Below are 21,575 nucleotides of genomic sequence, written 5' to 3' on the forward strand. Positions count from 1 at the left end.
GGTCCACCAGAGACCGTTCTCTAGAACGGAAGTGTCTCTGTCCTGAGTCTTCATTGGTCCATTGTCCTTGGCGCCTCGCGCGGTGCCTTTAGGGTAATGTAGTTCATAGCGCTCCCGTCGCTGGCAAGAGGTAGTGTTCCCCAATTCGGGAGAATTGTCCCGCCTCACCAGTAGGGTTGCAGTGAAGTCCCCAGGCTGCGAAGACTGGGCCAGTTACACGCTTTTTAAAGGGGTTGCACCCAGATTTCCATGAAACATAGTCTGTGCTGATGATCATATAGAAGTATAGTGACAGTAATATTTGAGATGTTTGGCCTCTCTTGCCTTCTGAGATGGCCCACTCTGTCAATGGAGTGTGTCTCTCTCTGAATTAGCCTTCTTTTACTTTTTTAAAAAAGAAAGAAAGAAAGAAATTTTGAGACAGTCCGCAAAGCTTCCCAGGTGGTGCTGGTAGTAAAAAAAAAAAAAAAAAATCCACCTGCCAATATGGGAACCCAGAGTTCTATCCCTTATCCCATCTAGGAGGGAAATGGCAACCCACTCCAGTATTCTTTTTTTTTTTCCCACTCCAGTATTCTTGCCTGGAAAAATCCCATGGACAGAGGAGCCTGCCGGGCTACAGGCCATGGGGTTGCAAAGTCGGAGGTATCTTAGCGACTAAACTACAACAAAACTGGCCAAACTAAGTGGTCACATGATACCAGGTTGTCACTCAGACAAAGTGTATCCATCCATAGCTGGAGTCCAATAAACACTGTCTTATTGTTTTTCATATAAATGTAGCCTAACTTGTTGGCTACAGTTTACGAGTATCTCTGTGTTAGGTCATAGTCAAAAAACCTAAGACTCCAGATAGGGCCATGGTGAACAAGACAGAGGAGGGATGTGGGGCAACTAGAAGCACGTAGACCATGTGCCGTGTCTTTGGTTCCTTCAGAAAAAAACGTAGGTTTAGTGATGGTGTGTCCTATTCAGGAACTGACACATATTTCAGACTCCACATTTTAATACATATCCAGTTCTTTTCTTGGAGAAGGCAAAGGCACCCCACTCCAGTACTCTTGCCTGGAAACTCCCATGGATGGAGGAGCCTGGTAGGCTGCAGTCCATGGGGTTGTGGAGAGTCAGACATGACTGAGCAACTTCACTTTCACTTTTCACTTTCATGCATTGGAGAAGGAAATGGTAACCCACTCCAGCGTTCTTGCCTGGAGAATCCCAGGGACGGAGGAGCCTAGTAGGCTGCCATCTATGGGGTCACACAGAGTCGGACACGACTGAAGTGACTTAGCAGCAGCAGCAGTTCTTGTCTAGAAGCTAAAATCTACCTATCTGAAAAGAAGAGTGACTTATAACATGTCACTTCCTGCCTGGAAAGTGACTCCATGGTTACGGTCATAGCTTATTTGGGACAGGAGCAATTGAACCCTGAGATAAAGCCTTGCAACTTCATGGTCCTCTTTCCTTTCTGGGGAGTCAATATAATTTCACCTGCAAGCACAGAGACCATGCATAGAGTTGAGATTACCTCAGGAAAATATTCAAAGTTCTGGCCAAAATACCTCTTGGCCATGTCCACAAAGTTAGGGTCTTAGTGAAGCTTAAAGGGACACTGAAGACTGAGAGTGAGAAAATGAAGCTGAGCATGTAGTGACACAGGAACTTGGCTAGTCTGTGAATCTGGCTCTCTAAATTGTGATTTATTGTTTTGTTTATTTATTTAATAAACAATTAATAATAATCTTTGTGTTTTTTTGTATACGAAACAATACCAGCTTGAAGGGAGATGTGGAGAGAGCAGATTGATTTGCCAGAATGCTGAAAGCAAACAGGGAATCCATAGCATCATATTTGTACCCTCGTTGACAAACACTCATTAAATTGCGTATTCCATTCCAAGCACTACTTTGGCTGTATAGGCTCAATACCCAACGAGACCAAGAACCTCTTTCTTCTTGAGTCCGACCTTTTGGTCAAAGTGATAAACAGCACAAACTTAATGATAAGATATTCAATTACATAAGACTTATGTGCAATGAGTGTTAACCAAAATTTCAGGAAAAAAAATACCTGATTGGTAGAAAGAGACATTTATTGGGGGTTTGTTAGGACTGCAGCCTGGAAGACACAGTTTTGAGAAACGTTAGAATCATGTTTCCCTAGACTACAAAATGGAGAAATTTGGGGATGCAAAAAAAAAAAAAAGGAAGGCCATGATTTTTTCAATAAATTGTGAAAAATTGTAATTGGAGCTGTCATGAAGTAAGGGTGCCAGTAAAGCAAGGATTGATTGGAACTGGAAATGTCTGCATACTTACAAGGGAGAATCTTGAGACTGCGAGGCTATGGGCAGAATTTTTTTTTAACAACTTTATTTTTAAATTTTTGGTTCCACTGGCTCTTCTTTGCTGTGCGTGGGCTTTTCCTAGCTGCAGTGAGTAGGGACTACTCTCCGTTTCAGTGCTTGGGCTTCTCATCGCGGTGGCTTCTCTTGTTGCAGAGCACAGGCTCTAGGTGGCGCGGGCTTCCATCCTTGCAGGATGTGGACTCAATAGTTGAGGCGCATCGGCTTAGCTGCTCCCCATAATGTGGGATCTTCCTGGACCAAGGATCAAAGCCCTCTCCCCTGCACTGGCAGGCAGATTCTTATCCACTGAGCCACCAGGCAAGTCCAGTGGCAGAATTTTTAAAACATCTAGTGTCTGCTGTCCAACTGAACTTGCATTTTCTCGTTTGCTTTACAGCAAAGCCAATCTACTAACCGGGTTGTGGTGAATGAGAGTACATTGTTAATTGTGGGACATCAAGTGAGGAGAACAGGCAGCTCTAGCTCAAAAGACCCAGACTTCCTGATGGATTTTAGGCAATGGTGTTTGGAGGCAACATTTGGATTGAGGGGTGCAGCTTGTGGACTTCCTTCTAATTGGTTGGTGTTGAGATAGCTGGGTGATGTTTTGGGAATATTATTGTAGGCATCAAGTAATCAGCATCCGCCACCTGGGTGGGGGGTTTGTTTTTTGTGTCAGTCGCTCACTCGTGTCTGACTCTGCGACCCCATGGACTGTAGCCTGCCAGGCTCCTCTGTCCATGGGATGCTTCAGGCAAGAATACTGGAGTGGGTAGCCATTCTCTTCTGCAGGGCATCTTCCTGACCCAGGGACTGAACCCAGGTCTCGATCAGGTGGCCAAAGTATTGGAGCTTCAGCATTAGTCCTTCCAATGAATATTCAGGGTTGATTTCCTTTAGGATAGATTGGTTTGGTCTCCTTGCTGTCCAAGGGACTCTCAAGAGTCTTCTCCAGCACCACAATTGGAAAGTATTCTGGAGAAGGGAATGGCAAACAACTTCAATATTCTTGCCTCGAGAACCCCATGAACAGTAGCCTTTGCCATAAGTAAGTAAAAAATGCAGCATATACAAAACAGCAGTACAGGACAATTTAACCACCAGCGTAGACCAGTATAGGGCAAGGTACTCTCTTTTAGATATGGTTCCAAAGGAAAGGCAGTGATAAAGACTTCTAATTTTACCATTTATTCAGGAAGAGGGAGAAAAGAAAACTTTGTTTAAGGTTTATCTTATTTGTTTACTTAAATTTTTGGCTGCGGTGTGTCTTCATTGCTCCACCCTGGCTTTCTCTAGTTGCGGTGAGCAGGGGCTGCTCTCTATTGCGGTATACCAGCTTCTCACTGTGCTTCTCGCTGCAGTGGCTTCTCTCTTGTTTCAGAGCATGGGCTGTAGAGTGCTCAGGCTCCAGCAGTTGTGACTCAGGGGCTTAGTTGCTCCATGGCACATGGGACCTTCCGGGACTAGGAATCGAACTGGTATCCCTTTGGTTGCGAGGTGGATTCTTAACCTCTGGACCACCAGGGAAGTCCCAAGAAAACTTTTTTTCTTTTAAAAATATCTAGGGAATTTCTTAGTGGAATTCTAGTGATTAGGACTCCACACTAGCACTGCAGGGGCCACAGGTTCGATCCCTAGTTGGGGAATTAAAATCCTGCAAGCTGTGCCAACGGGTCAGTAAATTTAATAAATAAAATAACTGTGATGGGAGAGTTCTGAACTCTACTAAGTGAATGGTGCATGTCAACTACCCTCAAGGCCCAGTCATGGAGAAGGTTCAAGATCATGTGGGAGAGCCTCCAGCTATTTCTACTGCTCAGGTCGTCAGCACTGGGACTTGTCCCTATACTTGGCCCTCGAGATTATTGGGAGAGGCCCTTGCTGGCCTTTCTGGATTGGCCCCTGAGCCCTGTCTGCTTGATCCAGCAGCCCTGCTGTAGAGGGTCTGGGCTCCTCTTGGCCGAGGATAGAAGGGGGTCAGCATTGCACTTAAAACACTTTGGAATCAAGAAGGCAACAGCGGAGCTGCATGCAGGGATGGGAGAAAAGTCCCTCCCGACTCCGTTTTATTTCGGGTTCCTGTTAGACTGGTCCATCTTCTATGTTCTTTTCCTAAGGAATTCATCTTATTTTTACTTTTCCTTCATGGAGATTGCTTCCCTGATGGCTCAGATGGTAAAGAATCTGCCTGCATTGCAGGAGACGTGGGTTTGATTCCTGGGTGGGGAAGACCCCCTGGAGAAAGGAATGCCTACCTGCCGGGAGCTGGCATATTGTGTACTAAGTGCATATTGCATATTGAGTGCAGCACTTTCCACAGCATCATCTTTCAGGATCTGGAATAGCTCAACTGGAATTCTATCACTGCCTGGAGCCAGCGTGAGGAGCTCCACCCCTGACAAAGGTCATGAGGAAGGAGGCTCGGCATACGCAAAGGCGGGATCGACCCTCAGGAGTCCCCCTGGGAATTCTCGAGCATCCACCCCCAAAACCAGAGTCTGCCTAATTTCTGCTTTGTGCTTTCACCTACACCTCTGACTTTACGGGGGGCTGTCCCCCACTACCTCTCTCTGAGAAAAGAGTTAACTTACAGCTCCAGTTAATAATTCCTGGGTGTGACAGTGTTTCAACCTACAAACTCCTTTGGAAGTCCTCTAGCCTGCCCGAATAGGTTTTTCCGGCCACATGTGATTGCTCAGAGCCTCCCAACTGTGAGAGGCAGGAGATGTTCTAAACTGTCTAAACACAGATTCCTTTGAGCAGTTGAAAGATTGATTAGAAATTGTATTGGTGAAGGGATTTTCACTTGTCGGGCCAATGTCTGCTGCTAAGTTTCCATATCCCTTACCTGCTGTGTCCCTGGCAGTGTATTGATTAATATAATTGGTGTAAGTAGTAGCTTTAATGTTTGTAACCTGGGACCCTTGAGTTAATTCTTTTTCTTGTTACAGCCCACCACACCTTTGCCCTGTAGGAATGCAACTTTATCTAATGCTTTTGGAGGGTGGCTCCTGACCAATCACCTTTAGAGAAAAATAAGTTTTCTGAAGAAAGGGTCTTAAAATGTTAACAGGCCTCCGGGCCAGAAGATGATGCAAATCACCTAAGCTTTTGCATATGATAAGTTTGCAGGAAGAAAGCCTGGCTTGCTGCATGACTCTACCTCTTCCCCCATTATCCTCTATGCATAACTTAAGGCATAAAAACTACTTTGGAAAATAAAGTGCGGGCCTTGTTCACCGAAACTTGGTCTCACCATGTCATTGTCTCACCTTCTGGCTGAATTATTCAGCCTCTTTTCTCCCCTGAATTTCCTCACTGAGCTATCCTTATTTCAGCCTCTTTTCTCCCCTGAATTTCCTCATGAGCTATCCTTATTCTATTACTGTTTATATCCTTAATTAAAGTTTAATTAAACGGTTGTTTCCTGATCCTCGCCGACGCCGTCCCCGCTTCGAATTCCCTGGATCCACCGGGCTGGACCCCGGCACCCACCCACTCCAGTATTCTTGCCTAGGAAATACCATGGACAGAGCAACCTGGCAGGATGTGGTCCATGGGGTTGCAAAGAGTTGCACATGACTGAGCAACTAACACTTTCACTAACTGAGGTTACTTAATTTTTACAGTGCCTTTGAGACTGAAGAAGCATGGATTACCTAAGTGAACGTGAAAATGTTAGTCACTCAGTCATGTCCAACTCTTTGCGACACCATGGACTGTAGTTTGCCAGGCTCCTCTGTCCACGGAATTCTCCAGACAACAATATGAGAGTAGGTAGCCATTTCCTTCTCCAGGGGATCTTCCCAACCTAGGGACCAAACCTGGGTGTCCTGCATTGCAGGTAAATTCTTTATAGGTGGTGAGGAGATACCCCTCGTCCAAGGTAAAGAGCAGTGGCTGCGCTTTGCTGGAGCAGCCGGGAAGAGATACCCCACGTCCAAGGTAAGAGAAACCCAAGTAAGACGGTAGATGTTCCGAGAGGGCATCAGAGGGCAGACACACTGAAACTGAGAGGGTAACAGGCAGGAAGGCCAGGGGTCTCCAAATAGAGGAAATATCCTGCAAGTGTCAGACATTTTTATCTCTCTTAAGCGGCAGGAGGAAACAAACTAGCAATATTTTTTCCTTCTCTATACAAATTTAAAGGGAGGTTTCTCTTAAAATATTGTGTTGCCATAATGACACCCGGCTTTACCTGAAGTTAGCTATTCTCGAGTCTAGAGATAACCAATTTCTTTTTCTTATGGAAATGTTTGTCTTAAGCTATGCTAATGTACTATGCCTTTACCCCAAACTCTGTCTCCAAGTCGTTCCGCCTCTTGGCCCAGAACCTACTTGACAAACCAGTATGGATATTGTTCCCCTAATCTATGTAAATGAAACTATTTGTATGGTGGTCTGCCCTTCTTCAAGATTCAAGTTAATCATTTTATGGCCCAGGATAAACCATTTGGTGCCAAGATTATCCCAAAATACATCTTATGGGTGAGGGGCCTGGTGCCATTCTGAATTTTAAGACATTCCTTTCTTTCATTTAACAGACTGCTAGTGACTATATAACATCCAGCTAAAGACTAGCAGTGGGGTACTCTTTCTGCCCCCTTCTGATGCCTATGTCAGAAGCTTTCTCTATCTCCTTTATACTTCAATAAAACTTTATTACACAAAAGCTCTGAGTGATCAAGCCTCGTCTCTGGCCCCGGATTGAATTCTTCTCCTCCGGGGGCCAAGAATCCTGGTGTATTCGCGTGATTCAACAACAACCTTTCAAAACCATAATCACAGAAAACTAGTCAATCTAATCACACAGACCACAGCCTTGTCTAAATGAAACTAAGTCATACCGTGTGAGGCCACCCACGACGGGCGGTCATGGTGGAGACGTCTGACAGAATGTGGTCCACTGGAGAAGGGAATGGAAAACCACTTCAGTATTCTTGCCCCGAGAACCCCATGAACAGTATGAAAAGGCAAAATGATAGGATACTGAAAGAGGAACTCCCCAGGTCGTAGGTGCCCAATATGCTACTGGAGATCAGTGGAGAAATAACTCCAGAAAGAATGAAGGGATGGAGCCAAAGCAAAAACAATACCCAGCTGTGGATGTGACTGGTGATAGAAGCAAGGTCCAATGCTATAAAGAGCAATATTGCATAGGAACCTGGAATGTCAGGTCTACGAATCAAGGCAAATTGGAAGTGGTCAAACAGGAGATGGCAAGAGTGAACGTCGACATTCTAGGAATCAGCGAACTAAAATGAACTGGAATGGGTGAATTTAATTCAGATGACCATTATATCTACTACTGCGGGCAGGAATCCCTTAGAAGATATGGAGTAGCCATCATGGTCAACAAAAGAGTCCGAAATTCAGTACTTGGATGAAATCTCAAAAACGACAGAATTATCTCTGTTCATTTCCAAGGCAAACCATTCAATATCACAGTAATCCAAGTCTATGCCCCAACCAGTAACGCTGAAGAAGCTGAAGTTGAAAGGTTCTATGCAGACCGACAAGACCTTTTAGAACTAACACCCAAAAAAGATGTCCTTTTCATTATAGGGGACTGGAATGCAAAAGTAGGAAGTCAAGAAACACCTGGAGTAACAGGCAAATTTGGCCTTGGAATACGGAATGAAGCAGGGCAAAGGCTAATAGAGTTTTGCCAAGAAAATGCACTGGTCATAGCAAACATGCTCTTCCAACAACACAAGAGAAGACTCTATACATGGACATCACCAGATGGTCAACACCAAAATCAGATTGATTATATTCTTTGCAGCCAAAGATGGAGAAGCTCTATACAGTCAGCAAAAACAAGACCAGGAGCTGACTGTGGCTCAGACTATGAACTCCTTATTGCCAAATTCAGACTTAAATTGAAGAAAGTAGGGAAAACCACTAGACCATTCAGGTATGACCTAAATCAAATCCCTTATGATTGTACAGTGGAAGTGAGAAATATATTTAAGAGCCTAGATCTGATAGAGTGCCTGATGAACTATGGACTGAGGTTTGTGACATTGTACAGGAGATGGGGATCAAGACCATCCCCATGGAAAAGAAATGCAAAAAAGCAAAATGGCTGTCTGGGGAGGCCTTACAAATAGCTGTGAAAAGAAGAGAAGTGAAAATCAAAGGAGAAAAGGAAAGATATACCCATCTGTATGCAGAGTTCCAAAGAATAGCAAGAAGAGATAAGAAAGCCTCCCTCGGTGATCAATGCAAAGAAATAGAGGAAAACAACAGAAAGGGAAAGACTAGAGCTCTCTTCAAGAAAATTAGAGATACCAAGGGAACATTTCATGCAAACATGAACTCGATAAAGGGCAGAAATGGTATGGACCTAACAGAAGCAGAAGATATTAAGAAAAGGTGGCAAGAATACACAGAAGAACTATACAAAAAAGATCTTCACAACCAAGATAATCAAAATGGTGTGATCGTGAAGTCAAGTGGGCCTTAGAAAGCATCACTATGAACAAAGCTAGTGGAGGTGATGGAATTCCAGTTGAGCTATTTCAAATCCTGAAAGATGATGCTGTGAAAGTACTGCACTCAATATGCCAGCAAATTTGGAAAACTCAGCAGTGGCCACAGGACTGGAAAAGGTCAGTTTTCATTCCAATCCCAAAGAAAGGCAATGCCAAAGAATGCTCAAACCACTGCACAATTGCACTCATCTCACACGCTAGTAAAGTAATGCTCAATTGAGCATAATTGAGTAATGCTCAATTCCCCAAGCCAGGCTTCAGCAATACGTGAACCGTGAACTTCCAGTTGTTCAAGCTGGTTTTAGAAAAGGCAGAGGAACCAGAGATCAAATTGCCAACATCCGCTGGATCACAGAAAAAGCAAGAGAGTTCCAGAAAAATATCTATTTCTGCTTTATTGACTCTGCCAAAACCTTTGACTGTGTGGATCACAATAAACTGTGGGAAATTCTGAAAGAGGTGGGAATACCAGACCACCTGACCTGCCTCTTGAGAAACCTATATGCAGGTCAGGAAGCAACAGTTAGAACTGGACATGGAACAACAGACTGGTTCCAAATAGGAAAAGGAGTACGTCAAGGCTGTATATTGTCACCCTGCTTGTTTAACTTCTATGCGGAGTAGTACATCATGAGAAACGCTGGACTGGAAGAAACACAAGCTGGAATCAAGATTGCCAGGAGAAATATCAATAACCTCAGATATGCAGATGACACCACCCTTATGGCAGAAAGTGAAGAGGAACTAAAAAGCCTCTTGATGAAGGTGAAAGAGGAGGGTGAAAAAGTTGGCTTAAAGCTCAACTTTCAGAAAACGAAGATCATGGCATCTGGTCCCATCACTTCATGGGAAATAGATGGAGAAACAGTGGAAACAGTGTCAGACTTTATTTTTTGGGGCTCCAAAATCACTGCAGATGGTGACTGCAGCCATGAAATTAAAAGACGCTTAGTCCTTGGAAGAAAAGTTATGACCAACCTAGATAGCATATTGGAAAGCAGAGACATTACTTTGCCAACAAAGGTCCGTCTAGTCAAGGCTGTGGTTTTTCTAGTAATCATGTATGGATGTGAGAGTTGGACTGTGAAGAAGGCTGAGCACCAAAGAATTGATGCTTTTCAACTGTGGTGTTGGAGAAGACTCTTGAGAGTCCCTTGGACTGCAAGGAGATCCAACCAGTCCATTCTAAAGGAGTTCAGCCCTGGGATTTCTTTGGAAGGAATGATGCTAAAGCTGAAACTCCAGTACTTTGGCCACCTCATGCGAAGAGTTGACTCACTGGGAAAGACTCTGATGGTGGGAGGGATTGGGGTCAGGAGGAGAAGGGGATGACAGAGGATGAGATGGCTGGATGGCATCACTGACTCGATGGACATGAGTTTGAGTGAACTCCGGGAGTTGGTGATGGACAGGGAGGCCTGGCGTGCTGCGATTCATGGGGTCGCAAAGAGTCCGACACGACGAGCGAGTGAACTGAACTGAAACTTTCTGTGAATTTCCTAGACTGCTCTATAGAAATCAGAGTACATCCCTTGTAAAAGCAAGCGAAACCCCGCCCCATCCTTGGAGCCTGAGAACTTGGTTTCCCTCAGCTTGTGGAAAAAAGGGAAGTGAGTTCTGCTTTGACCAGAGGCAAGTGTGGTGGCAGCGGAAACTACATCACCCAGAAGTCTGTACGGTGCGAGGCGGCTGTGACTGAGCCAGTGAAAGCTTAGGAGAGGCGGGCGTATGTGCTTGCGCACTGCGTTGGGGCGGGACTTCCGGCGTTTTCTCTCGTTGTCTCTTGGAGGCTCTTCGGCTGTTCACCAGCTACGGCCTTACCTTAGCCCGCTGAGCGGTGAGGTGACCTAGCGGAAAAGCGGGAGGAGACAAGTTGTCTCCGCTATTCAGAATCGGCTCTGAGGCCCTTTGAGCCCGTAGTTGTCGGCGGTGTCCTCCTTCCTGCCCCACTCGCCGCATCTCCTGGCCCAGCTCTTCCCACCGGCCAGTGACCGAGGTCGGCGCAGGTGGGTGCTGTGTCTCCGGGCCCCCACCTGGCCCGACTCCGAGTCCCAGATCCGGACGGAAGGGTGCCCGTTCAGGTCCCTGCCGGTCAGCCCCAGAGTCCAGAACTGAGGGCGGCCTTGTGAGGGGTCGCCCTTGTGAGGGGTCGCCCTTCAGCTAGTGGACTGGGCTGAGGGAGAGAGTTCCCTCTTGGGCGACGGTGCAGGGCTTGCAGGTCCTCCCCTAGTCGGCAGCCTTGGGGAAACTTGGGGTCACTTTTTTCTGGGACAGAAGGGAACGGAGTGCCTCGCCTGAAATGGCAGCCTGAGCAGGTGCGAGCCATGGAAGGTTGTTGTGAAGGAGGCGGGACTGGGAGAACCGTGTCCAGAGTTAGAAGTTGGGAGAAAAGAATGCGAATGGAGGCAGGAAGAGTGGGAGGTGCTATAGACCCCAGGAGAATTTTGGGAGAGGCTGGGCCAGGGAGGTAGCGGGACATTGGAGATGGGATAAGACTCTGGGTAGGTTTCTTCAGTAGAGTCTACAGGACTTTCTGATGCTCCTTGTGTGGCCAGGAGGATGTGGACTGGCCCAGCATGGCGTGGGAATCAGATTGAGGAGGGGGTCATAAGCTTGTTGCCTGAAATGGGCCCTGTGGTGAGGGAGGGGAGGGCTCAGAGTAGGAGGGCAGGACGTGAATGCTGGGTGCCGGCGTCCCTCATGCTACTTCCAGGAAAGAGCATACCTGTCTGAGGAGGGATTCTGGCCTGTGTCTTCAGGGTAAAGAGCTTCACGTCTGTGGGGCCTGCTGTGGGTGCTGGAGTGGATTCTCCACTGGCAGGCTCTGCCGACCCTCACTGCCTCCCCGAGGGAAGGAGGGAAAGATCAACCAGGCTGGTGGGGCCAGTGGGTCCTAGACCCACCTCACCCCTCAGGGCAGGAGGGATGAGACTCTGCTTCAGTCAAGGGCTCCCAGCAAGCTCCCTTTTGAGGATTATTTACTGAGTAGACCTGCTTGCTGAATGGACTAGTAGCTGACCTGCCTGCTCAGCCCCTCCCAATGACTCATTAACTTAAGAATGTATGAAAATTAACCAAGAGTTAATCAATATTCCTCTAAATACACACACAGGCAATTAGAAATGAACCTGTTCACTCAGTTAAATCTTTGTGAACACTTTGTAATTGGCTTGTCATTGCTTTACCTCTATATATTTGCTTACAAGGTAAAGTTTTATGTATGACATCTTCTGAGATCCTAAAAAAATGTGAAGACCCCAAATTTCAAAACTATACCACTTCAATTGCCTGAAAATACATATAAAACTATCTTATGGACAGTCATAGCTGATACATGGTATGTCCTCCTAACATTAGATACCAATATGAGTCTTCTGAGGTTGGAATAATTCTTATCTTCAGTATTTTCTTTTGCCTGAAGTTCAGGGAGGCTCAGTCCTTCTCCAGGGACACCTGGTAAGAGGCAGTACTGTTTGCTGACATGCTCAGTCGTGTCCGACTCTTCGCGACCCCATGGACTATACAGTCTGTGGAATTCTCCAGGCCAGGATACTGGAGTGGGTACCCTTTCCCTTCTCCAGGGGATCTTCCCAACACAGGAATCAAACTAGGGTCTTCTGTGTTATAGGCGGATTCTGTACCAACTGAGCTATCAGGGAAGCCTGAGCCTAGACTGACAGGCAGAGGTCCTGTTACACCAGGGCCAGGGAGAGGTGGAGGTCCAACTCTGCTGTAGGATTCTAGTACTGTTGTCCACGTCTCATGAAGTCTTTCTTCCCCCAGGGCCCCATGGCAGTGGTAGAGATGCTCATGAGTCCTGTACAGGTGAGTCGTAATTATCAATCTGATAGTTTTATCATCCTGATATATATGCCCTTGAGGAATGGCAGTGTCGCAAGACTTCTATCCCTATTTTCTGTCTTGCATCTGTAGACCATGTGCTCTCACCATGCCCAGGATCCTATATTTAGTCCTGTGTTATATATTTGTCAGCAGTTTCATTGCTGACAGCTGATGGGGGAAGGTGTAGCAGGGAGCCCTGGCCACAGGATTTAAAATGTCCAGACAGTTGCTCATGATACTGAGGTGGAATATGCAGGGAACTGTTGGTTCTGTCATATCTGTGAGAATGGGGTGCTGGGACAGGGGTGCACAGGTATCAGGCCTTGACTGATAGCCTGAGGTCCTGGTTCTCTAACCCTCAGGTTGACGGCAGGTAGGGAAGGTTTGAAGCAGACCAGGAAGGTGCCATGTCTCAGATTTTAATAGGCTCCCTCTGACTGCAGAGTAGAAGACAGACTAGGTATGCATGAAGGCTGGGAGATATGAGGGGAATTTCTGCAATCATCCATGTGCTTGTTTGTGGGGGCTACACCTGAGTGGTGGCTGTGAAGGTAGGGATAGAACTGCCCTTTTTTTTTTTTTTTAATGTTGTTTATATTTTAAATTGAATATATTTTATCATATTTTATATTTTAAATTTTATATTTATCATGTATTTTAAATATTATATATTTAGGTGGTTTACAATGATGTGTTGTCCATATTTTATGTAATGGAGAATGAGGTACTCAAGGAGGTAGGCTGATAGGAAGAATCAGGAAAGACCCCAGGTTTCTGGCTTCATTAGGAAGGATGGATACCTCATCAGCTAAAATGAGGAAGCAGCTCTAGTTGTAGGGAGAATTTCCAAATGGAATAAGAAGAGTTAGTTTTTGTCCATGTCACAGATGTTCCAGAGATTCCCAAGGGGAGGTATCCCAGAGTTGTCAGGAAGGTGCAATCCCACAAGTGAGATGCAGTGAGGAGGAGCGTGAACAGTTGGCCCTGAGCCCTGGCACTGAGCTTATAAAGACAAGGACAAATCTGAGTTTGTCTGAGGGTCAGCATCTGGGGGAGAGACCCCAGGGAATCACTTTTACACAGAGTCTGGGTTTCACAGGAAGGATCCAAGGTGGAGACAGCCATGGCATCGGATCCTTGGGTTGGACTAAGCTGCAGGTAATATTTAGGCGGTATCATTTCTAGTTGGTGTTGGGGATGCCATTAGAGGACAAGGAGTGAGGATGAAGGGCCTGAGTAGTAGGTCTCTGGGTTGGATACCTGGTTGGTGGTGATGGGCATCACCAAGACAGATGAGGAAGCAAAGTGTCTGTGTGACAGCAGGGTGTAGGTGTGAGAAAGTCTTCAGGCCAGTGCAGACAGGAGATGGATGTTGAGGATGGAAAAGGAATTAGCTGAGAGAGTCTCTAGACCTAGGGTGCAGTGGGAATGTGACTGGAGAGGTCTGTGTGCCTGGGCTTCACGTGAAGAGAGAGAAAGGTGTTGACTGCTTGTGGGACAGTCCTTGCAGTGCAGAAGAGGGAAAGAGCTAAGGGGACATGAGGTCTCATGTAGGTGGGATGGCTAGAGAGGAAGCAAAAAACAGGGCCCTCTGGGGAGAGCTTCTGGGGTGTGCCTCCAGGGCTTGGGGTGGGCCCTGGCCTTAGAGGACTTTGGTGTTCAGGGGCAGGACTGGCTGCGTTAAATGTTGGATGCATTTGCCATTCACTGCCTGGACTCCATGTGCAGAGCGCCCTGTAGGAGGTGAAGGAAGTGCCTGTGGTGTCTGTGGTGGGGTGGGTGTGGTGCTGTCACCATGGAGGGGTTAGAGTTGTCAGGAAGGTGCAGTCCTACAAGTGAGATGCAGTGAGGAGGAAAGTAAACAGTTGGCCCTGAACCTTGGCACTGGGCTTATAAAGACAAAGACAAATCTGAGTTTGTTTGAGGGTCAGCATCTGGGAGATGGATCCCAGGGAAATTGTCCAGCAGGAGAGGGGTAGGGCCATGCATGGCAGTCCACAGCCTACCTGGTGGTTTGTTTTCTGCTGTGTACTGGACACAGGGATCCATGGTCATGAGGAGAGAGCAGGCACTGATGCCCTTAGGACGTATCTTGAGGGTGGGACATGTGGGAGGAGGCTGAGTGGGGACAGATGCGTAGGGGGAGGGTGAAGGTCCTGGAGAGGGATGTGCATCAGTGGTTGTACCCAGAGGATATTAACTTGTAGAAGTGAGTGAGTGGTGATGAGTGGTGACACAGAGAGGCCAATGACATTTCAAGCAAGTTTCATTGCTTACATTTCCCGAAAGGAGGCACACTGTGTAACCCAGGGTCATGTGGGGAATCACCATACTTGGTTAGCAGGTGCAAGCACCAGCTTGAGGAAACCAGTGGTCAGAGCCTTTTTTGGATTTTCAGGAGAAATGTGGGGAGGGTTGGACAGAAGGCTTAGGGATGAATAGTTTGGATAATTCTGTGTACCTGGAGTACAGGAGCTGTCTCTAGTTGTCTGGTACCTGGCTCTGGACTGATTTAGGGCAGGGGAAATACTGATCTGGTGAGTGAGAGTTAGTTCAGGAGTTGGTTCAGAGTATGAACTCTGGAAGCAAGGGAGATGTGAACAAATTTGGCCTTAAGTTTAGCCCTGTAATTAATGGATGGCAAATAGATAAATACAGAATCCACAAAACTAAGTTAAAACAGGAAGCTGTTCATGAACCAGACACTTTTGATTTTGGCAGGACTGTGTGGTCTTCGAGGACGTGGCTGTATATTTCTCCCAGGAGGAGTGGGGCCTCCTTGATGAAACTCAGAGACACTTGTACCATGCTGTGATGACGGAGAACTTGGCACTCGTGACCTCCCTGGGTAAGCTCTGCACACTCACCCAGTGTTCTGGGCTGCACTCTGTTCTACCCCTTTTCCCAGGGGCAGCTCTGTGCTCCCCACATTGAGAGCTTCCTTTCCTGGTTTCCTAGTACATGTGCTGTTGGTGCTGGGGCTGGACCATGTGTGCGGTGTCACTGTTCTCCCGCAGAGCCCTGTCTCTCCCATGCTGAGAACTTGCACTACAGGGCTCAGAGTCAGAAATCTAAATTTTATCTGAGACCCGCTCTGACCTGGCTTGTCCCTGGTAGGTGATCAGACTAGATGCTTGGACTCTTGTTGCCCCAGGCTTTCCCCTCCTCTTGCTGACATTTCTTTCAGGCACCAACCAAGATACGAATTCTGGGACCATTATTGCTTCTGCAGTCTCTCGTATGAAGCTGTTAGAATTTTAGCATGTCCGATGCCCTGTGTTGAATTTCTGGACATGTGCTGGCCCCTCCTCTTTCTGTCTTTCCTGTAGGACTGGCGTCTTCCTAATGCCACATCGGTGCTCACCTGGTGCAGGAGGGAGGACCCTGGGTGCCTGATAGTGTGGTCTTACTGCATCTGTGGCAGAAGACACTCAGAATTACCCGAGCTCAGTGTGCAGTCCTGGGAAATGGTGCCATGTCAGAACTGGGGGCTTGTTCTGTGTTCACCATGGATTGATGCTATGACCGCTGGCCGTACCTCATTTCTTCCTTTTCTTCTCAATTTTTATTTCTTCTGTCAGCCTCCAGCCACACCTTTGTGACCCTCACTTGCCACATGTTCCATATCACTGCTTTATATACAAGATATCCTGAGGTCTGCATGTATAGATCCTTAAATAGTCTAGAACTTTAGCATCTCCTTTGTATCTGATGTTTCAAGGTCTGGGCACCATCTTTGTCACAGGGCTCACCTGTCACCCACAGCCATGGGTGTGGTGGAGGCCCTTTGCAGAGGACTGATTTGGAGGCCTGCTCTGGTCTGAATGTTTGTGTCTCCACACATTCCATATGTTGGAAACTTCATGCCCAAGGTGACAGTATGAGGAGATGGGGTCTTTGGGGTGATTAGGTCATGAGGGCAGAGCCTTTAAGAATGAGGTTAATGCCCTTTTGAAAGGGGACCCCACTGAGACTTCCCTGGTGGTCCGATGGTTAAGACTTCGCATTTCCTATGCAGAGTGCCTGAGTTAGATTCCTGGTGAAGGAACTAAGCTCCCACATGATATGCAGCTCAGCCCAAAAGATTAAAAGAGAAAAAAGGAGGAGACTGCACAGAGCTTCCAGGCTCCTTCCACCATGTGTGAGGACGCAATGAGAAGTCTGTGACCTAGAAAAATGCATATGGGCTCTGGGTTCCATCCTCTAGAAATGTGAGAAATAAACTTCTGTTCATTACAAGCCAGTCAGCTTATAATTTTATCATAGCATCCCGAATGGACTGAAAGAGTAACTCTTCCTTCAGTCTTTACCTGTTGACAGGACTGTGGGAGCTCCCCAGGTCCATCTCTGCACAGCAGATCTTCTTCTCTCTGGCTCTGATCTTGGGTGTGTGTGACACACATATTTTTGATGGGGCTGTCCTTTCCATCAAAGTCAACATGCACTTTACCAGCATCTATCTGGTTACAGGTTGTTGTCATGGAGCCCAGGGTGAGGAGGCCTCTTCTGAGCAAGGTGTTTCTATAGAGACGTCAGAGGTCAGGACTGCAAAGCCAGATCCATCCTCCAGGAAGGCCCAGTCCAGTGACATGTGTGACCCACTCTCCAGAGACCTTTTACCCCTGCCTGAGCATGACAGAATGTACCCTGATGAAGGACTGTATATTTGTGGAGCAGACCTTTTCCAGCACCAGAAGGAGATTAGAGACAAACTTTGCCGAAGGGCTGAGGGGCAGCCTTCATTTGTGTCCAACAGCAGTGTTCACACAGGAGAGAGGACCTTGACCTGCAGCAGAGATGGGAAGCCCTTCCTGGGCAGCACAGGCCTTCTGCAGCAACTGGCCCCTCGTGGTGTGGGGCAGCCACATGGGGACACTGAGTGCCAGGAGGCCTTTGGTCATGAACAAAGTGGTTACAGGTGCACTCAGTGTGAGAAAGCCTTCAGCCGAAAACAGATACTTGTTGAGCACCAAAAAATCCACACTGGAGTAAGGCCTCATGAGTGCAGCATATGCGGGATGGCCTTCATTAGAAAATTTCACCTTGTTCAGCACCAGAGAATCCACACTGGAGAAAGGCCTTTTCGGTGTGGTGAATGTGGGAAATGTTTTAGGTACAACTCCACGCTCGTTAGTCATCAGCGAGTTCACACTGGATTAAGGCCTTATGAGTGCAGCAAATGTGGGGAATTCTTCAAGTACAATGCCAACTTCATGAAACATCAGAGAAAGCACAATGGAGAAAGGCCTTTTGAGTGCAGAGAATGTGGAAAATTCTTTAGGTATAACTATAGACTGATAAGACATGGGAGAGTTCACACTGGAGAAACTCCTTATAAGTGCATTGAATGTGGGAAGTTTTTCAGATACAGCTCCACATTCATTAGACACCAGAGAGTTCATACTGCAGAAAAGCCTTATAAGTGTAATGAATGTGGGAAATTCTTTAGGTACAATTCCACACTCATTAAACACCAGAGAGTTCATACTGGAGAAAGGCCTTATGAGTGCAGTGAATGTGGAAAATTTTTTAGGTACACATCCACCCTCATTAGACATCAGAGAGTTCATACTGTAGAAAGGCCTTATGAGTGCAGCTTGTGTGGGGAATACTTTAAGTACAAATCCAAACTTATTAAACATTGGCAAAATCACACCGGAGAAAGGCCTTATGAGTGCAGTGAATGTGGGAAGGCCTTTAGGTACCACTGCAGACTCATTAGACATAAGAGAGTCCACAGTGGAGAAAGGCCTTATGAGTGCAGTGAGTGTGGGAAATTCTTTCGGTACAACTCCAACCTCATTAAACATTGGAGAAATCACACTGGAGAGAGGCCTTATGAGTGCAGAGAATGTGGGAAAGCCTTTAGCCACAAGCATATACTTGTTGAGCATCAGAAAATCCATACTGGAGAAAGACCTTACGAGTGCAGCAGATGTCACAAAGCCTTCATTAGGAAGTCCCACCTTGTTCATCACCAGAAGATTCACACTGAAGACACTATGAGTGCTGTGAATGTGGGGAACTCTTTAGATACAACTCCAACCTCATGAAGCAGAGTTCAGTGGTAGAGACCTTATGAAGGGGCCTGCTGTATAGCACAGGAAACTATATTCAATATCATGTAATAAGTTATAATGGAAAAGGATCTGGGAAAGAATTTTATATATAAACTGAATCATTTTGATATATGCCTGAAACACTATAAATCAACTATACTTCAGTTAAAAAACAAAATACCGTATAAGTACAGAATCTATAGTAAATGAGGTACTACTCCAGACTCCTAACTCATAGGTGCTGGAGAAGCCCCTATGAGTTATGCTGGGCTATGTTCACTTCTGAGTACAGCAAACATGGAAGTTGTTTTGGTACAGCTCCCCACTTTAGACATCAAGAGTTCATACCAGAGGCAAACCTTTTCAGTGAATGTAAGTTCTTAGCTTAAGCTGCGACCCGATTACACGTCAGTGATTTCACAGTGGGGAAAGGCCTTAGTGCAGCAGTTGTGGGCACATGTTCTGCCGAAACTGCGACCTCATTCAGCACCAAAAAGTTCACACCAGAGGGAGTATTGCAAATGGGGAAAGATTAGCAAGTTGCTCTAATCTATCCCTGAGAATGTCTTTTTTTGATGGTGTAAAATATATCTAACAATGCTGGGCTTCCCTGGTAGCTCAGCTGGTAAAGAATCCACCTGTAATACAGGAGACCCCGATTTGATTCCTGGGTTAGAAAGCTATGCTAGGGAAGGAATAGGCTACCCACTCCAGTATTCTTGGGCTTCCCTGGTGGATCAGCTGGTAAAGAATCTGTCTGCAATGCAGGAGACCTGGGTTCAGTCCCTGGGTTGAGAAAATCCAGTGGAGAAGGGAAAAGCTACTCACTCCAGTGTTCTGGCCTGGAGAATTCTATGGACTATATAGTCCATGGGGTCGCAAAAGAGTTGGTCATGACTGAGCGACTTTAGGGCTTCCCTGATAGCTCAGTTGGTAAAGAATCCACCTGCAATGCAGGAGACCCCGGTTCGATTCCTGGGTCAGAAGGATCTGCTGGAGAAGAGATAAGCTACCCATTCCGGCCTGGAGAATTCCATGGACTGTATAGTCCATGAGGCTGCGAAGAGTCAGACACAACTGAGCAACTTTCACTTTCATATGTAACAAAATTTACCCTCTACCTTTTAATGTTCGGTGTAGTGTGTTTAAAAATTAATAGCTAGAAAAAAAAATTAATAGCTAGTTTCCAGAATTCTTTTTCATCTTGAAAAAATGAAACTCTGTACCCCTTAAACAACATCTCTCTCTTCTCCCTCCCTACCGTACCTGTCTACCTCTGTTTTACATTCTTGTCTATGATAAATTTGATTATTCTGGATACTTTGCATAAGTGTAATCATACATTTTTTTCATCTCTTTGCAGCTGGTTTATTTAGCTTAGAATAATGTCCCCACGTTGAAGCATTTGTCAGCATTTTCTTCTGTCTTGAGAAGGAATCAGAATTGACCTGCCTAAAACATGAGGAAGGGTGCTGATTGTCGATACAAGTTTGTCTGATATGATGACATTTAGAGAAACAAGAGATCCTGATTTTGTATGGAACATATATTAATAGCTTTCCTGAGGTATTGGCATACTCAATTTCATTTATTAAAACTGTAAACTGTATTTTCACATAGGTGTACACAGTGGGACTATCACCAAAGTTGTGATAATGAACATGTCCATTACTTACAGAGTTTCCATTTGCACCAACCCTACCCAAGTTGCCATCTCCAGGTAGACATTGTAGTTTACATTTTCTAGAATTTTATATAAAAGAAATCCTGCAGGTATTCTTATATGAATTTTCACTAAGTTCATAAATATATTTTTTATTATATGTGTGCAAAGGAATGATATCAAATAAAAATAAGCAAGGCTCTCTTATGTATTAGAGGTGCATTGTTTGTAAGCAAATGTGGGTGGTTTTGTTGTTGTTCTCACTCTCACTGAGAAAATGTTATTTATAGTGGGAACTGAAGTTGAAACTAAACTGAAATTCAGTTTTGTATGAATTTTTTATGAATAAAAAATTTTGAACCTTTTGCATCATACACAGCTTCCACTGACATTTTTCTAGATTTTCTTCTTGACTTTTCTAGTGTCCTTATCCTACATCTTTGTGTCAAAGAAGTTCTTAGGGAATTTTTGCAGTGAAATACACAACATAAACTTTATTATCTCACTATTTTAAGTGTTAAGTTTCATGATATATTGGGATCTCCAGCAAAACAACCCATCAGTGTGTGTGTGTGCATACTCATACACATGCATTTGTGTAGAGACAGAAAAAAGAAATATATATATTTTTTAATTTATTAATTTTATTTGGCTATGCTGGGTTTTCCTTGCTGTGTGTGCTAGTTTTCTCTAATGCGGGATGGTGGTGGGGGAGTGGGGGGGCTACTCTCATTGCAGTACGTGGGCTTCTCATGCAGGGACTTCTGACTGTGGAGCATGAGCTTTAGGCCAGCGGGCTCAGTAGTTGTGGAGTACGGGCTTAGTTGCCCTGTGACGTGTGGAATATACCCAGACCAGGGATCAAGTCCGTATTCCCTGCGTTGGCAGGTGAGTTCTTAACCAGTAGACTAGCACAGAAGTCCACCTTCCTGTCTTGCTCATCATGGCCCTGTCTTTAATCTTTACTTGCTTTACCCTGACCTGCCACAGTGAAAGTTATAAATTGGATCTAATGCTTAGGCTACGTGTGTTTGCAGAGCAGTAGACCACCTGACCTGCCTCTTGAGAAATCTGTATGCAGGTCAGGAAGCAACAGTTAGAACTAGACATGGAACAACAGACTGGTTCCAAATAGGAAAAGGAGTACGTCAAGGCTGTATATTGTC

General features: G+C 45.7%; 1 protein-coding gene across 1 annotated transcript; it reads left to right on the forward strand.

Moving 5' to 3' along the window:
* The first annotated feature begins 10,604 nt into the window (after positions 1 to 10,604).
* On the forward strand, positions 10,605 to 20,771 carry LOC102286179 (zinc finger protein 548-like). Its single transcript, XM_070387041.1, has 4 exons — positions 10,605 to 10,850; positions 12,628 to 12,669; positions 15,409 to 15,535; positions 17,158 to 20,771. The coding sequence occupies exons 2-4, from the start codon at positions 12,634 to 12,636 to the stop codon at positions 18,738 to 18,740; spliced, it is 1,746 nt and encodes a 581-aa protein (XP_070243142.1). The 5' UTR covers positions 10,605 to 10,850; positions 12,628 to 12,633; the 3' UTR covers positions 18,741 to 20,771.
* The last annotated feature ends 804 nt before the right edge of the window (positions 20,772 to 21,575 follow it).

The sequence above is a fragment of the Bos mutus genome, chromosome 18 (assembly GCF_027580195.1).
Source record: "Bos mutus isolate GX-2022 chromosome 18, NWIPB_WYAK_1.1, whole genome shotgun sequence".
Classification (NCBI taxonomy): domain Eukaryota; kingdom Metazoa; phylum Chordata; class Mammalia; order Artiodactyla; family Bovidae; genus Bos; species Bos mutus.

What these genes read in the sequence shown, in the direction of transcription:
- LOC102286179 (XM_070387041.1), top strand. Translation starts at nt 12,634, where the DNA reads ATGGCAGTGGTAGAGATGCTCATGAGTCCTGTACAG. An exon ending in TGCTCATGAGTCCTGTACAG is followed by an intron (nt 12,670 to 15,408) that starts GTGAGTCGTAAT and finishes TGATTTTGGCAG; the next exon opens with GACTGTGTGGTCTTCGAGGA. An exon ending in GGCACTCGTGACCTCCCTGG is followed by an intron (nt 15,536 to 17,157) that starts GTAAGCTCTGCA and finishes ATCTGGTTACAG; the next exon opens with GTTGTTGTCATGGAGCCCAG.